Source organism: Periplaneta americana, chromosome 12 (genome assembly GCF_040183065.1).
Source record: "Periplaneta americana isolate PAMFEO1 chromosome 12, P.americana_PAMFEO1_priV1, whole genome shotgun sequence".
Lineage (NCBI taxonomy): Eukaryota > Metazoa > Arthropoda > Insecta > Blattodea > Blattidae > Periplaneta > Periplaneta americana.
Genome location: NC_091128.1, coordinates 8,617,372 through 8,636,577, shown reverse-complemented (window position 1 = coordinate 8,636,577; position 19,206 = coordinate 8,617,372). Strand labels below are relative to the sequence as shown.

At 33.8% G+C, this 19,206-nt stretch overlaps 1 protein-coding gene across 1 annotated transcript in view; it reads right to left on the bottom strand.

The window, feature by feature from the left end:
- Positions 1–1,070: 1,070 nt before the first annotated feature.
- LOC138711287 (endothelin-converting enzyme 1-like) overlaps positions 1,071–19,206 on the bottom strand; it is a 39,528-nt gene continuing 21,392 nt past the window's right edge. Inside the window, exons 3-5 of the mRNA XM_069842716.1 lie at positions 5,877–5,990; positions 5,625–5,766; positions 1,071–1,192 (exon numbers count right to left, since the gene is read on the bottom strand). Coding sequence (XP_069698817.1) covers positions 1,071–1,192; positions 5,625–5,766; positions 5,877–5,990 — 378 coding nt within the window. The remainder of the gene's footprint in view (positions 1,193–5,624; positions 5,767–5,876; positions 5,991–19,206) is intronic.

Sequence of the window (19,206 nt, the reverse complement as noted above, 5' to 3'; positions counted from 1 at the left end):
CGAATATTAACAAATTAGGCTCTAATAACCGTTTTAGGGCATTTTAGGGCACTATAAAACTCTTTGAATACCTTTCAATTTCCATGAAACACAAATATTAATAATTATTTTTACTTTTCTCCTAAAGAAACAAAATAGGCATTTGCCCTAGAATCCGATGTCTGGTCATCACTGGTCTTATGACCGATGTATAAAGCCTTACTTTGAGGGGAAGGTTAAGATACGGAGATCTAATCAGTGGGTATAAGTGAATAAATCTGGCCAGAGCTTTGTTTCTTGCATATTCTACATGTTCACTGTAGTGCAGACGTTTGTCGAGAATCACTCCTAGATATTTAACTTCATTCTTTAGTCAATGTTTTCTGAGAAGAGACGAAGGCAATCTGGTTTTTTAGGTTTCCTATGGGTGAATAACTGTCATCTATTAACCAGTCTGGTTACTCCCATGCCATCTAGTTGTCATATTAGCAGACATGGGCTTACAATCAGTAGGATATCAGATCTTACGAAACATTATCTATATCTTTTGTAATCAAAATAGTAACCAATCCTAGCTATTTGATGATCGAGAAAACCACTAAAGTCCCAACAGATTGGCCGGCCCTAGAATTTGAACTGGGAATTCCCAAATGCAAATCCACTGTTTTAGCACTAAGTTATCTCTCTTGTTCGGTATCATCATCATCATCATCATCATCATCATCATCATCATCATCATAGTTGTGGTGGTGGTGATAGTGACAGTGACGAGGACAATGACAGTGACAGTGGCAATGATGATGGTAGTTGTTTACTTATTAAATAGCAAAACACACTCACTCTTTCCTTGGCTTCATTGTCAAAGAATCGACTAACGTAAGAATAACCAACAGCAAAACTTAAAGAACTGCTGGTAATAAATACAAATTCACGCCACCTGTTAAAATATGAAAAATATTACAAATAAAATATATATATATATATATATATATATAATACGAAAGAACATTATAAATAGCATAGTTCCAGTATCTTATTAATATGTTTTTTACAAGTGAAATATTTATTACATGTATTACGTTATGGAACACTTATAGAGGTAGATTTTCCTTAGTTCCACTGTAAACTCTCTCAAACTGATATGCAAGTTCTCTCATTTTCTGAGTCGTATCTCTGCTAACTGTCTTTACTAATCGCCACTGAAGATAATTCCCTGAAATAATGATAAATATAAATGAGACGAACCAAAACACTATCATAAGTATTTAAACAAGAGGTTTTACATTTATTACCGTATGTACTGTTCATTTTACTCACTTTCTCTCGTCAAATTTCAGTACAGGAACAAAACACGAAAGAAGAAGAAAAAAAAGAGGCAACAAAAACTGTTAATGCTCAAAAAAATTAGACGACCACTTTAAATATCATGAAGATGTAATAAATAAACAGAAAGACAGACAGATGGGCAGGAAGACAGACAGTCAGACAAGTAGACAGATACATAGGTAAATAGGTAAACAAGTAAATATATAAATAAATAGATAACTAATTAACTAAGTAAATAAACAACTAAATAACTAAGTTAAAGTAAGTAAGTAACAAAGCAAATAAAATAAATAAATAAATAAATAAATAAATAAATAAATAAATAAATAAATAAATAAACACAATTAGAAAGAAATGACGAATAGTACCACTGAAGATACTAAGAAAAGAGAGGTAAAAGAAAATGAAAACGAAAAGAAAGAAAAAGATAGAATAAAGGACAGAGAGTAAATAAAATAAAAAAATATATATATTAAATAAAAATATAGTGGTGCCTTAATTTTTCTGAACAGCCTATAGAAAAGAGAAATATTTTTCTTCACTTATGTCACAGAAAATGAAGTAAGAGCGGCAATAAAACGTATTACTTCTAAAGCTGAAGGTGTGGATAATATTAGTATAATATTATTGAAGAAAATATTGGACATAATACTGCCGACATTAACACATATATTCAACGCCTCACTCATAACTTCTACCTACCCGAACCTCTGGAAGAAAGCCTTTATCTGTCCGATCCCTGAAATCAAAACCCCATTATGTGCAAATGATTTCCGTCCAATTAGTATCCTACCTGCTCTATCAAAAGTTCTGGAACGTATTGTTCACAAACAACTAATGGACTATCTAACCGAACATGCCTTATTGGATGAATACCAATCCGGGTTCAGGAATGGACATAGTACGACTACAGCACTACTAAAAGTGAATGAGGATATACGTGAAGCCACGGATGAACGTAAATTAACATTACTGACATTACTTGACTTCAGTAAGGCATTTGATACAGTTGATACGGACCTTCTATTATGTAAATTAAGACTTCTGAATCTTTCTGAAAGTTCTGTTACTTGGTTTGAATCCTACCTTCGCGACCGTCAACAATGTGTCATTGCATGCGATTATTCTTCAAAATGGTGTGTCGTGAAATCTGGAATTCAACAAGGATCAGTTCTCGGACCTTTACTCTTCATGATCTATATTAATGACGTGACTAATATGATAAAACACTGCAAATACCATATGTATGCTGACGACTTGCAAATTTATTTGCATTTCCACCCTGACGAGACTAGTGACGCAGTAAACAAAATAAACGAAGACTTGAATTCGATTTCACTGTGGGCACACAAATTTGGATTAAGGTTAAATCCAGAGAAATTGCAAGCAATCGTAATGGGGCATAATCGTCTACGAAGCACTCTTGATAGCAGTACTATACCACATATAATATTGAATGGGATTATTGTTAAATACAGTGAAACCGTTAAAAATCTTGGCATTTTTATGGATAGCGATCTAAATTGGAATACTCAAGTAACACACATTTGCAAAAAAATATTTTCTCAACTTCACTCCTTGTTTCATATGAAAGAATTTCTACCACTTAGTCTAAAAAAGAATCTTATTCAGACGCTTGTAATGCCCCATTTTGATTATTGCGATTCCTTGCTAACTAATGTAAGTTCACTCTTAGCTGAGAGACTACAACGTGTTCATAATGTGTGCATATGATTCATCTGCAATACTCGTAAATTTGACCATATAACACCTTCCCTCCAGTTACTTTCATGGGTGCGTCTGAAGGAACGAAGAACAATACATTCACTGTCTCTTCTGTTTAGAATCATGCATACTTCTACTCCGAAATATCTGTTATCGCGCTTTCAATTTCTTACAACTCTTCGAAACCGACATCAAGCACTTCTTTCTATCCCTCATCATAGAACGTCTTTATACTCATCTTCCTATACTGTAGAAATACCTCGCCTCTGGAATTCGTTACCTAATGATGTCAGGGACTGCCGGACTTTATCACAATTCAAAATTAAATTGGAAAATTTTGTCTTAGTTAATGTTTTTTAGGTATTGCTAGAAGTATTGATTTGTGTTTTTTTTTCTTTTTCTTTTTTAACCTAGATTAAAATTGCAAGTTTCTTGTTTATGTTAGTTAATTAGTTAGGATGGAATTAATTATGATACTTAATCACTCATTTAAAGTTTGTGTGACTGCAACCTGTATATTTTTGTGTGGCTTTACTTTGTTTATAGTGTTTTTTTTCTCTCTCTTTATTTCTTGTGTAGCTTTACTTTGTATATTATAGTGTATTTTTTTTTCTGTTTATTTCTATTATTGTATTTGTATTCCTGGTGTTGTGGAAGAGAAGGCCTGATGGCCTTAACTACACCAGAATAAATAAATAAATAAATAAATAAATAAATAAATAAATAAATAAATAAATAAATAAATAAATAAATAAATAAATACTGTATTTGTCCACATAAAGCATATCAACATGTGAAGTCTTTATTTCCACAGTAGTTGAATATTGCCATATCGACTACGGTACCTTGTTAACAGCTAGATTTATCTTTTTTTTTAAGTAAGTTAATTAATGTGGACCTCTGTAATACCGGAACCTAAAACTTAAAACTTTGAACTGAATAAGTTTCCGATTTTATGTACAATTCTGCACATAATGATTAATTTCTCTGGCACAGAAGTTCTTGTAGTTCAGCATTTTATTTGTTATATTTAATTTTATTTCTTCATTAAAAATGAATATATTCCATATAATCTACAATATTCATGCGTGAATTGCCTAATCGATATTAAATGAATAAAATCTGTCCAAAGGTTGAGAGAAATCGCTATACACAAACAGAAAGACAGACAACATGGCAGAAACAAACTTCTCGGTATGTGAGGTATAAAAAAAGTTTATTTTAGTCAAAATTTAGAATCAATTTTTGTAGTATCACAATACTTTCTCTTTCTGTAATTGTATAAAAATGGAGAAATAGGAAAAAAGATAAATAATACTAATTACAAGCCAACGAGATGATTCATGGCCACACTGTGGAGCCATGTCCTTGAGCAAGTAAGCACAATTGCGGAAGATATTGCTATAGTCGCATCACTGTTATTTCCGGTGTGACTCCTCCTCTTTGCTTATGCTTTAGGAAAAGTCTAGGTAGGTAGTATCGTTCATCATTTTTGTTCCTTCGTTGCCGAGCACCAGACGAGGAATCTATTTGTCACACCGTTAAACATTATCATGCCGTAGCTCCTATGATAAAAAATCAAACGCACTGTAATTGAGCAAATAATTGAGCGGCAAATAACGTCTTCATGTGCTTTCTGCAAGCGACAAATGAAAGAACCAAAATGAAGGGTGATTATATTAAGTATTTATTGAGCCTTAGGAAGTGCATAACGTCATCAGCAATGATGATAAGACGCACATGTTTAAATGTAGTCGACCTGCAACGTGATTGGCTGCTGGAAATAAGAGCGATGGGACTATAGTTCTACCTGAAAAAACATTAATTCTAAATTCTCTGTTAGAAAGGATAAAGACTTAACTTTCTCTCTGGGCACTCAAATTTGACATATGTTATACTGTATAGTATAAAAATACAACATTATTTAATTACATAAATAAATCTTACTGTTCCAACTAGTGAATGTTTTCTTAGAGGTTGTTAGGAGCTAACGTTGTGCTTATCAGTAGCAAACGGTAGCATTCTCTTCCATCTGCAGCTAAAATAAAATAACGTTTTCCCCTTGCATGTCACCCCACATCACATATCAACTCAACAGTTCCCTACACTAGCACTTTTAATTAATATACAGTATATTTTTTTTAATAAAATTATAGTTATGTATCATTTTGTGCATTTGTCAGGTATATTTTACGAAAAATTTGCCTCCACCACAACCTTTTCTTGATCCCACTTTCAGTCGAAGTGAGCATTTTATTTTGATTTCAAATGCGGAACAATTTTCAATATGTGCAATACAGAATAATATTGACAGTTATGATTTCTGTATAATTTTTGTAACTACAGTACCAGTATACACAGAAAGTATAATATTGTTATTTACTTTAACTAATAACATTGTGTGTTTTATTACTATTTACAAGTTGACTACCTGGAAGAGAGAGAGAGAGAGAGAGTGTGTGTGTGTGTGTGTGTGTGTGTGCGTGCGTGTGCGCGTGTGTGTGTGTTTTTGTTTGCGTGCATATCTATATATATTTTTTCTGTACTCCATATATTAAATTGTAAGTTAAGAAAAGTATTTATGGGAAACTTACCAATAACTCTAGGAGGGGTATTGTCCAACAGTGTTATAAGATCTGTTAAATATTCCACCTCTTTAACCACAACTCTCTCCTGGGGGTTGAAGGTCACATCAATATCAGCAAAGACATCTTCAAAGAATTTTTGCCAATTTATCTAAAAGGAATTACATACTTCTTCAGAATGATCTAAAATAGTAGCTCGTTATGCATAATATCTCAGTATCAGTATATATGTTTAAGGGAATATTTATTTAATATACTGACCTTAGCATGAGAATTTGATAATGGAACAGAATCTGTCAAGTTTTGCAGCTCTTTTAGAGTCATAGGATTATACATTCGATATGCATTCCGTCTTTTTTCATTAGGAATTGTCACCTGCAGAAAGAAATTGTTTGCAATAAGATAAAAATATTAAAATTAACGATTCTAGTAACCTGCATTTTATGTCACCATCACATTTATGTTGTTATCATCGTAGCGAGATTCCACCTTCAAGGAAGTCCACAAATTGATCCTTCCACCGTATGGCTGGTTGTCTCCTTATTCTCAGTCTTTTGTCTCTGTATTAAAAGTGTATCTTGGATATCTACTACTTTATTAAATATTTTCTTTAAAGGTGTATGAGAAATAATAGTTTACACTCTTAAATATTCGTAACGAATTTTTCATAAGAAATAAATAAAACAGTATTAGGAATATGTGAACAAAGCACAAGTATTTGTAGTCTGTGCATACATTCTGCCATTAATATCCAACAATAAAGCTCGATGTGGTATTGTTGTCTTTGCAAGTTATCTTGATAGATGAAGAAAAAATATAGTGGGACTGCGTTGGTGTTAATGCAGCTTATCTGGGTACCTCTTTGTTACTTGTTAGCTTAAACAACAAGGTGAGTACCCACGAGAGTACCAAAAACCACATCAACTCTTGCCCTAGAAATTGAATGTAATATTCAACCAATCAGACACTATATATTACAAAAGGATCTAAAATACATTTAAAATTGCAAGCCTCATCCAGATCTCAGATGTTCTTCAAACTGTCAGGTGATATCCTGTGTAATTTCTATAAAATAAAAAAAAGATGAAATACCAATCTATATCACAGACACACTCATTGCTAAAACTCCAGTTGTGAACGAAATTCCTCCATGGAAATGGGTGATACCAGAACATAGCATACAAATTCCAGGAAGTCATTCCAAAAATGATTCTCCATACATTCTTAAGTTAGATTCCATGGAACTACTCTGCGGTACATATAAGGATCACCTTCAAATTTATACAGATGGATCTCTAAATCCTAATAATGGGACATCAGGAGCAGGGTATTATATTCCAAAATGTCAAGAAAGTTATTTCATACCATGTTCATCCGCCTCCAGTCTTGATACTGAATTGCTAGCTATTGATGCTGCTCTTCAGTGTGTTACTCAAATTTCTGAAAAATCTATTTGCATACTTACCGACTCCAAGGGGGCTATATTTAATATAATTAAATATGTACCAAACCTATGTGCACATAGAATTATTCCACTTCAGAAACAACTAAGTAAACTAAAAGAACTCCAAAAGGAAATAACATTTCAATGGATACCTAGTCATTGTGGTATACTTGGAAACGAGAAAGTCGATAATATTGCAAAACAGGCAACATATGTGCAACCATGGTGGAAACATAGTAAAGGTGTGGGACTGCGCATGCTGTTGCGATAGCGGCCGAGGTGTGTGACGTCATCTTTACTGCAGACAGCGATCGTAGCTCATTGCGTTGAGTACATTTTCTTTAATAAACCTAACTAGACATTAATTACAATACATAATTTGTACTGATTGTTGCCAATTTTATTCATATCCTTTTCATTGTGCGTTTAAGTTCATGTACTCTTTAAAGAGTTATGAATAAAATTTAAAAAACATATAAAAAATTAACAGTAATAGCTTAAAAGTCGCACCCTCAAATCTGCCGTCCTAGGCAGCTGCTTAGTCTGCCGAGGCCTAAATACGCCCCTGATTGCATGTAGGCTACTGTACCTGTTAACTTTCAGCGCAACAGGAGCATCCAGCACTAATGTAACAATGGAAAATCGCGGAGCCACTGAGTCTACTGTCACAGAGGAATGCCAAATACTAATACAAAGAATTCAAGAATTAGAAGAGAAGAATTACTCTCTAGAAACGAGGATTAAGGAATTGACAGCTTCCAACAGGAAACATGAAGAAGACAAAAGAAAATTACATGAGAATGTAATTTCATTGAAAAACATTAGACAAACAGAAGTTAAATCTAAAGTGGCTGAAATTTTGAAACCATTTTTCACTATTGGGCAAATTGATGCTCTTTTGAATAAAAAGCGTAGGGTGAAATGGTCTGTAGAAGATTACGGTACTGCAATAACACTTCGAAACCTAAGTCCAAAAACATACCGATACTTAAGAACAAAATTAAATTACCCGTTACCTGATTTGTCAACTCTGAGAAAATGGGCAGTAAAACAATTATCGCTTGAGGAAGGGGTACTTCATGATGTCTTAAAATTGATGAAGGCGAGAGCTACAAATATGTCGGAGTTAGATCGTGTAACAGTATTAGCATTTGATGAAATGTATTTAAATGAGGAGGTTTCTTTTGACATTAGGGAAGAACAAATAATTGGACCTCATAAGGCAGTGCAGGTTGTTTTTGCACGTGGTTTGTTTGCAAGGTGGAAGCAGCCCGTATACTATAAATATGAGCAGGCAATGACAAAAGAAATCCTAACAGACATAATTTGCCAGTTAGAAGGCAGTGGTTTTCAAGTTATGGCCACAGTTAGCGATTTAGGTGGAAGTAACAGAAAATTGTGGCATGATTTGAAAATTTCTACCAAACTAAATTGCAGTTTTCCTAATCCAAATGATTCAACTCGAGAAATATTTTTTTCAGACACTCCACATTTATTGAAATTACACAGGAATCACTTTCTAGATCATGGTTTCAACTTGAACGGATTGAACATTTCATCAGAACCAATTCATGAACTTTTACGTGCATCCTCGTCCTCTGATACAAAATTAGCTTACAAGTTAACTCCGTTACACTTAAGTGTCCGTGGTACCCAAAGACAAAAAGTTAGTTTGGCAGCACAATTATTTTCCAACAGAGTTGCAAAGGCTTCGAAATGATGTGGTGAAAACGAGCTGTTGAGATCAAATGAATGGAAAGAAACTTCAAAGGCAATAAAATTAACTAATGGTTGGTTTGATTTATTTAATACCGTTTCTAAATTCGGTACCCACAGTGGGCTGCATAGTTACGGAATAAACCTTCAAGATCAGAATATTATACTCTCATACCACAGTTAAAGTAGGAGAAGCAAACAGGAAATTACCTTATCAAGGGGGGATTCTAATAAATAATAAATCATTAACATTGTTGTATGAGGCAATGAGGTACAAGTACAAAATTGAATATATCATCACAAGAAAACTTAACCAAGATCTGGTAGAAAACTTTTTTTTTCGGAAATTAGAAGCATGGGTAGAACAAACGTTCATCCCTCTGCTTTAGATTTTAAACATTCTACTGAAGTGGTACGTACTAGGTCGAAATCCATTATCTCAGTTTTGTGAGAACAAAAACACCTCCGATTTGCTTTCGGAAGAAGAGGCATTAATAGTGGGTCCTAGTACAAGCCAATCAGAAGTCAATGATAATCTGCAGAAAGAACTATGTGCAACGGCAGAATTTCTTAAAGGCATTCTGAAACCGGTTAAATTTACCAACGATCGAGATCCTGAAGAAAATATAGGCCTCCCAGAAAAAATATGTGAAATCTCTGCAAGACAGCGGATATCCCAGGAAGGATTAAAATATATTGCAGGATATGCTACATCAAAACATATGGAGCAATACCCGAATCTTGGAATTCCCACAAAATTGTCAACTTCTGCTAATCAAAAAGACTGGATTACTACAGTGTCCCGTGGAAACTTAATCCTCCCTTCTAAGGATCTGCAATTGGTTGCCATGCTTGTTGAAGTATATTCTCAGATGTGCACGAAGATTCTGCTTCTCATGAGAAATTTATAATAAAAAAGACTGTAAATTTGGTTAATTCTGCCATGAAAAACGAAGCAGAAATCAATTCTCCTCTTCCGCCAGAAGTAATTACGACATTGGTTAGAACAAGAACATTTATTAGAATTAAAGAAATTAATAAAATAATAAAAATGTCTGGAATTTCAAAGAGAAATATTATAAAGAAAATGAAAAAGATTGCATAAGAATAAGTATTTACTTAACAGAGTGGGATTTATAATGGTGAAATTATGTTATGTCGTGTGTGGAATAATAAGGTAAATAATGTAATAGACTATATTATGTCTCCAATAGCCTGAATATATAAAAATATTTGTTTACTATAATGACAAATTATTCCAAGAAATTCATATACATATGTTAATGAAGGTTCAAAAGTATTTGAATTCATGTACAAAATAATGTATGTTATAAATAACTGTATAGATCTAAGTATGTATATATTTATTACACATTGTATTGTAATAATTATTATAAAACCACGTGTATATTACAGAAGGCAATATTATTAATGACACACTGCCATATCACATTGTTTCTTGAAACTTGAGTTTAATATGTAATAGATCATAATTTTATTACGTTATCATTTCAAGGTAGTTCCTATTGTACTTGAATTCATGTGTAATATAATTTGTGTGGTATATGGGCCTAATTTTGTGCATATTTGTAGCATAATGTATTATAATTATTATAAAAGTACGTGTATATTACAGAAGACAATTATTAACGTTGCACTACCATATAACATTATTTCTTTACTCTTGAATTTAATTTATTGTTCACTATTTTATAATGTTATCACTTCAAGATAGACCCTATTATAGCCTATACTGTCAATATTTACTGAATACACAAACCATGAGTTTTATTTATTCATTTAAATCTATGGACGCAGATCTAACCATCAACAATCTGTTATGTTGACTGTGTCATTCGAGTGCGGCCTGCAGTAAAGGTGACGTCATGCGCAGACTGAACGAAAACACGCACAGCTTGTCCCACACCTCTACTATATTTCCACCATGTGTGCAACCAAGACCTCTTCAAGTGATATCTCTATCCAATGCTTTTGCTTCAGTAAAGTCTCATTTTACAAACCTATGGATCAACAATTGGCTCTCTTCTGACAAAGGAAAAATTTTACAGTCTGTACAAAAGAAACCAAATGACCTGGAAATGTACAAAAACTTTCCCAGACATGTTCAGACATTTTTAACAAGAGCCAGAACAGGTCACATTGTCACTCAATTGTACCTACACTGATTTCATATTTCTGATAATCCTACTTGTCTGTGGTGTAATAATTATGATGAAGATCTGGAACACATTCTTCTATACTGTCCATCCATAACCCACAAAAGAAGTAAATTAAAATCATCAGTACCAGTTGCAGAAGACAGTATATATTGACTACACCCCAACTCTGGCCACTAGCAACAGGCATCTATAATGAACACAGATCAAAATACCCCTCATTTCTCGTGAAAAAGAACTGAATAGACTACAGTGGACTTTACGTTGTCAGCAAACAGCTGGATACATTAAGAAGATTGATTGATTGATTGATTGATTGATTGATTGATTGATTGATTGATTGATTGATTGATTGACTGATTGATAAAGAGAGATGTGAGGGGAGGAGTGATTAATCTTACTGGCAGCATCGGATAAAATACATTTGCTTTGCTTGGTAGAAGTGTTAGATATGCTTGCTCTTGCCTTATGTGAAGACATAATGACATAAGCACTGTATGGCAACAACATGAAATTCACAAAGGCTTCTCACAGTAAGGTGAGGGAAATTATAAGTTCTGAGGTTGCCTGTTGTGATGAAAAGGCGAAAATGCCTAACTATAAATATTTGTAAGATGAATGATAATACAGAACAACAAAATAATAGAAGTGCACTGCACATGTTATGACAGGGAAGCAGAGAACAAATGTTGCGCTCCTGGTGGTCTGGCTGTGAAGCTTAACATTTGAAAATTTGAGCACGATGTTGGTGGTTCTGTTGATCAAATTATAAAGATTGTTAAAGATAAATGTTATTATTGTTGTGTGTTTATGTTATTAAAATAATAAGTAAAAATTTCAACAGAACAAGTATAAATAAATATTAGTTGATCTGATGAAATTTTAACTTATTTTCTTAATTAAATAACATAAAGATACAAACGACTCATAAAATAGTCTCAAAAGAAATATGGCGGCTATTTTGTTGTTCTGTGTGGCTTTTTGTTGCCTATGATATACAACGGTGATTCCCACTAGCATCCAATCAGAAAATTACATTGAAACATTTAGCGCTTCTGGTGATCGGGCAACAAAACAACAGCCTGCATAGTTTTGCTACTGGAAATTCCTCTCTCAGTTTCACCCCCTGAATGATACTGTTTAAAAGTTCTCAGTAGTAAAAGTGGTGATTAATCTGTGTACGGAAAACAGATAGGCTTAATTCCGTTTTCTTCAGTAGTTCATATGGTGTAGGATCTGTTATAATTATAAGTTTCATAGCAATCTTAAATTTATGAACTTGCGTTTCAATAACAGTGATTCAAAATATAGTTTATCGTAAAAATTATTTTTTCATTTTGTTTTTGTTTATTCTGTTTTATAAATTATACTACATTGTACATTTACAATAATGAGTTTACTTTATATTTATATATATATTTTTTTTTTTTTTTAGAAAAAATAAAGATCCACCTTATAGACCCTTTCCCAGCATTATATACATAAGTATATTATACTGATCTTTTCAGATGATATGTTTGCTACCACAGAGATTTAGGGATATGGAAGCTAAAGTTGAGAAATTACAAGAGGAAGTAGAAAATGTTGGATTGAAGATAAACTCCTCTAAGACAAAACAGATGAGGGTAAATTGTAATAATAAAAATAAATTGACAGTAAATGATATAGAAATAGAAGAAGTGGATATTTTTCTATACCTGGGAAGTGTAGTTACAAAAACAGGTGGAGCGGAAGAAGATGTGAAAAGACGTATTCAGCTAGCAAATGGAGCATTTGTACAGCTATATCCCATATGGCGGAATAACAACATCTCATTGAAGACAAAGCTCAGACTGTTTAACACAAATGTAAAATCAATCTTCCTCTATGATTGTGAAACATGGAAAATTACGGATGTAATAAATAAAAAGATACAGACGTTCGTCAACAGATGACTGAGACGTATTCTATATATATAAGATGGCCGGAAATAATAGCAAATGAAAAACTGTGGAGAAGAACTAACCAATCACAAATATGTTACCAAATAAAACAAAGAAAATGGAATTGGATAGGCCACACGCTGAGAAAGCCAGATGGAGCTATTGAGAAGACTGCAATTGATTGGAATCCACAAGGAGTAAGGAAGAGAGGATGGCCTAGAAAAACATGGAAACGATCAATAGAGGAGGAAGTAGAGAGATGTGGGAAAAGCTGAAAAGAGGTGAAAAAGATGGCTGGTGACAGAGTACGCTGGAGGAACTTTACTGCTGCCCTATGTTCCACCTAGGAACAACAGGATGCAAGAAGAAGATATTACACTGATACAAAACATTCCACATAGGTCTAGCAAAGTAATATGACGAAGATTATGAAGATAGCTACTATGCCATAATCCATCAACAATCCTAATCAAATGGCCAATATTTTAAAGACGGACAGACAAACAGATAGACTGAATGACAGACTGTCAATAATAGATGCTTTTTCACCAATGGAAAAGCAATGTCACAGTCAGTACGTACACCACTGTGGAGTAATGGCCAGTGCGTCTGACTGTGAAACAAGCAGGCCCAGGTTCAAATCATGGTTGGGACAAGTTAGCTGGTTGGAGTTTTTCCGGGATTTTTCCTCAACCAATTGAAGCAGAATTGCTGGGTAACTTGAACCTCGGACTCATTTTTCCATCATTAATTCACATATCATCATCCATACCACAGCCTGGGTTCACTTCATGGTGCAGCGTACTGTACTTGTACAACAGCAAAGGCTGGTCAGCTACCCAATCATTCAAAGGATAGGATTGATAAGCACAATAAGCCTCAGGCTGCAGTGTTAGCCTTCAGGTTCCTTCTCCATACAAGAAAAAAAAACAGCCAGTACAACTGCTTAAGAGGCTTCAGGTATAAAACATATACAGTGCCGGAAAAATTAATAGCAACTCGGTTATTTTTACCTTCGGATTAAGTTATAACATGTTTTAATGTGATAGGTGTTTAGAAAATAATACAATCTATATATTTTCTGAAAGCTTGTTTTATTTCCTTTCTAATGGTATGTAACAACGTCATTTCTGTCTGTTTACATGGCAGTCTGTGTAGCATTTGTGAATTGAAAGCACAAGACCAAAATTTTGCACTTCATGGATTAGTTTCTTATCTCGGCACTAGTACTTGGTGGGACATCACAACTTCTTGATACCTTCTTGGCATGCACTCTACTAGTCGTTGGAGAGTTTCCATGGGCATGCTTGCTACCAGATGCTCACAATGGTCTCAATAATTGCACTTTTGTTCAGGGCTTCCTTTCTCTTATTTTATTCTTCAAAATCATCCACAATTCTTCAATAGGATTTACATCTGGTAAATTGCCAGGCCAAGACAGTGCTGTGACATATTCTTGCTCACGTAGAACTCTTTGACAATTTTTGCACGTTGGCAGGGTGCTGAATCATCCTGAAAAGTGAATGGTTGTTCTGCAAACAAATCCCTTACTGATGGTAACATCTTCTCCAAAATCTTCTTGTACTTCTTTCCATTGACGGTAGATTTCAGGACATCGATATTCCCAACACCATTTTATGAGAAACACTCCCGAAAGCATAACACTAGTAGGTAACTTCACAGTTCTACAGTACATGCTGGATTCAGTGTTTCACTTGCCTTCCGAAACACTGTACAACCCCATTACTTCCACCAATGTTGATTTTAGATTCGTCACTGAAGAGAACTTTACGTCATTGCTCAGCTGGCCAGTGCTGATGTTCTTTAGCCCCTGTGAAAGCTTCATACGTTGTTTGGTGAGCAATGGTTTCTTCAGTGGCTTCTTGGACACCAAATCAAATTTTCGCAATATTTTCCTTACCGTTCTAGAACAAATATTAACCCCAGAAGTTTCCTTTCAATTTTCTGTAAGCTCTTACGAGTTAGCAAATCTGTCTTCCAAACATAAACGACGCAAAGCATTGTCGGGTCTGGGTGAAGTTTTCAGTTTTCTGCCACATTTTCGCGTTCTACTACTCATAACAGCACCCCTCTCTCGAAACTTAGCCAACTATCTCCCAACTGTACTTTTATTCACCCCCACAATTTGAGCTATCGCACTATTAGTTTTGCCACATTCACTTAATGTCACTATCTGTGTAGCTTTTCTTGGTGTTATATCATATTTTTACGCGTTTTTGAATTAGAATTTGTCAATCAAACTCTTTCAATCGCAAAAACACAACAGGTAATCACGAAAAATTCCTGTGAACGTTCATAGGGATTATTAACAGACAAGAAGGAACAGAAGGTAGACATTAGCAACTGTATGCACTACAGAAACATCTGTGAACAATGAATAAAACTTGCAAAGTGATTTCGTGCCATTTACTGCCATCTGGCAGCACAATACACACTAACCCATAAAATGCAAAATTTTGGTATTTTTCTTTGAATTAACAAACGCTACACAGATTGCCATATAAACAGCCATAAAAGAATTTATTACATACCATTAGAAAGGAAATAAAACACCCTTTCAGAAAATATATAAATTGTTTAACTTTTTTAAACACCTGTCACATTAAAACATGACATAACTTAATCTGGAGGAAAAAATAACCGAGTTGCTATTAATTTTTCCGGCACTGTATATACTGTACGTAGGAGGGAAAGCAGAGAGAAGTCTTTTTCTACCTTCGTGGAGATCATGAATTATCTATTACTGGAGAATCATTTGATCGTCGTCATATTAAAGATTTGTTATTTTTAGTGTTATTGGATTTAATCTATTAATCTGATCTATTAATCGATCAATTTCTGTTATAAGATTAATCAATCAAAAATATTTAATCAAATAATCGAATAGATTAAAATTAATCGGTTGTACTTGATATTAATTATTTTGTTAATGCGAACTCAGACTAAAAATTCCAACTATATTCGTCTCTCAGAAATTACTTAGCACAATAGTACCATTATTTTGTAACTAGCGTAGGACAAATCTTTGCACAAACACTTCAGAAAGAGAAGGAGATATGAGGACAATGACCTGTCTAATCCTATTGAAAGTTGAAACACAATGCGAAACCCTTGATAAGTTTTAAAATTTTCCAAGAAAACTTCCACCTGGTTGTCAGCTCGAATTCCTAGTATATGAAATACACACTTTTCTGGAATTTTCCCCCTCACCCCTCAGCCATGGCTACACTGTGTGCAATTGAGAGAGTATCTACCTTCTTCTCTTTCTAAAATTTTGTAATCCGATTACAATAGGGACCAATCTGCTGTTTTGACTACTGCAGTTTCTTTACTGAGTTCATAAATTAAGTTTGTGTGTTTAGTTTGCTATAGAAAAAAATCAGATTTCTGTGTTGTGTGAAAAGTGATAGAGGAAACATTGATAGTAAACGTAGAATGGCACTTATTTCGGAGCATGTGAATGCACTTACATGTTTAAAATTATGGATGAAGCAATATTAACTACGTGAATCTTCATATTTTTTTTTTTATTTGTGTTTGTCTCATAAATCCCCAGAGAAATTGACACAATAAATTATAAGCCTACATGATAAATATGTTAGTAAATAACCAAAATAGTATTCACTAATATGTTTTCTCGGGATATCAGCTGAGTTAAAATTTTGGAATGTTCCAAGCTTTCAACTGCTATCTCTGCAGCCATCTTCAGGGAAGTTTAACTCAGCTGATATCCCGCGAAAACATATTAGCGAACCAACGCCAAGAAAGCCTCAAATCATACATAAAATAGTATTGTTTTATAATATAATGATACATTTTATACTTATGCTTATCACCAAACACAAATTAAATTTAACAATAATAATTGTGTATTACAGTATATCAGAACTTTCTTCAAATTGATCAAAGCTCGATTAATCTATCAATTAATCGATTAAATTCAAATAGTCAATTAAATATTTTGATCGATCAACAGCTCTAGTTATTTTTATCACTAGACTAATAAAATTTTCCACGCTTCAAGCATTGTTATATTGTTTCATTAGTGGGCTAATCATACGTAATAATCCATTTATGAAAATATGATTTCAAAATTTAATATGATACTCGACTATTCGGAAATTTCCATTATCCAACTTTTGATCTCATTTAGGCTAAATAATCGAGACTCTATTGTAGTGTCTTCGTTTTAATAGTTTAAATCCAATAAATTATTTTAACTTCATTTTATATCTATAATTAATGGCATGCTATACTAATAGAGATTCATAATTATTGATCAATTTGCAAAACTTACATGCGCCAATTCAATCTCAAATTCTATCACTTCGAATGCATCTACACTGACTCTTGTTGCTGGAATCGAAGCATTGCGAGCTTTAATAATTTCAAGAGCAGATCCCATTAACCAATGACGGTATGCTTCCAGCTGATTTCCGTAGGTGTATGGGCCAACAAGCATTGAACGAGGTAGTACCAATGTTGACTGGTCAATCTGAAAACAGATTAAATATTTAGATTATGTGAATATTTGTGAATTCAAAATAAATAATATCCTGAATGGTTCAAGACAATCAGAATTACCTATACAGTGAAACCTCTCATTTACGGACATTGAAGGGACGTAACAATCTGTTGTTGTTTTCTAATGCCAGGCGTTTGACAATAAAGTCATTTGACCTCTTGCACTCCAATATTTTTCAAAGATATTATCATGGTCAGCCACTGAAGCACAGATTTTGAGGTGTTCCGAATCCATTTCTTGGTTTGAGTTGCACAATGGACAGTTAGGGGACTGATATATTCCAATTCTATGCAGGTGTTTGGCCAAACAATCATGGCCTGTTGCCAATCTAAATGCAGCTACAGACGATTTTCGTGGTAAATTGGGAATTAACTGTGGATTTTGATGCAGAGAGTTCCATTTTTTCCCTTGGGATTGTGTTATCAAATTTTGTTTGTTGAAGTCTAAGTATGTAGATTTAATAAATCTTTTCACAGAGTAATACGTAGATTTAGTAACAGGTCTGTAAGTAGCAGTGCTGCCCTTCTTTGCTAAAGCATCTGCATTCTCGTTTCCCAGGATTCCACAATGGGATGGTATCCATTGGAATACAATTCTTTTATTGAGTGATATTAATTGAGAGAGCATTTTAGTTATTTCTGCTGTTTGAGATGAAGGTGTGTGTTTAGAGACTATTAATAGAATAGCTGGTTTGGAGTCTGACAATATAACTGCATTTTTAAATTTACTGAAGTGGCATAGAAGATTCCTGAGACTTTCACTTATTGCAATGATTTCTCCATCAAAACTTGTTGTTCCATACCCAAGAGATCTATAAAGTGAGAAGAGACAGCACGTAACACCTGCACCGGTACCTTGTTCTCTGGAGATCAAGGATCCGTCAGTGTATAAATGAAGCCAGTTTTGTGGAGGGTATCTAATATTAATTGTCTCTAAAGACAATTGTTTTAGTATTTCAGTGTTTACTTCTGATTTCAGTATTTCTTCTGTTAAATTTAGATTATATTCCATATTTAATAGAGTTAAAGGGTTTGGTTTAATTTGTAGGTTTTCTTTTAAATTCGGGATATTGATTTTCTGTTTTAATTCTTGAACAATGGATATGAAACTTCTTTGAGTTTTCAATCTACAGAGAGGACTGTATGAATGCCAATTGTTTCCTGGTAATCTAATAAGTTTTTCATATTGAATCAGTGCTTTTTCTTCTATTGTCATTTTGATGCTGTTAATATTAGTGAGGAATCTCATAGAATCTATTGGAGTTGTTTTGATTCCACCAGTAATGAAATCAAAACAACTCCAATAGAATCTGTCCGCATCTGGGAAGTGTCCTTTATTGGGAGGGAGACTCTCCAATCTAACAGTAAATTTGTATTATGCATTATGTATCCCTTCACGCTTTAAATGAAATGTATTACTGTAGTTTAATTCTAAATATAGTATACTACAGTAAATTCTTTGCACCTTTGAACTATAGTAGATAAGACTGAAAAAGGAAAATACAGTACTATGCCATGCAATTTTATTCTATGTCTAGAGTTATGCAGTACTGTAATTTACTGTTTTCAACTTAACCATTACGTTCAGGTGCCATGTCTCTCGAAACAGAACAACTGATTGAAGTGAAGAAAATAATCCTACTAGCCCTATTGTGTGTCGAATACAATTTCACCTTGGACCCATCAGACAGGTTAAATTTTATGACTTTGTTTATCCACCCATTTCCAGGCAACAAGGGGTAGCCGGTTGGGCTAGTGGTAGCCTATGAGACCCTTATTGTCGTCTT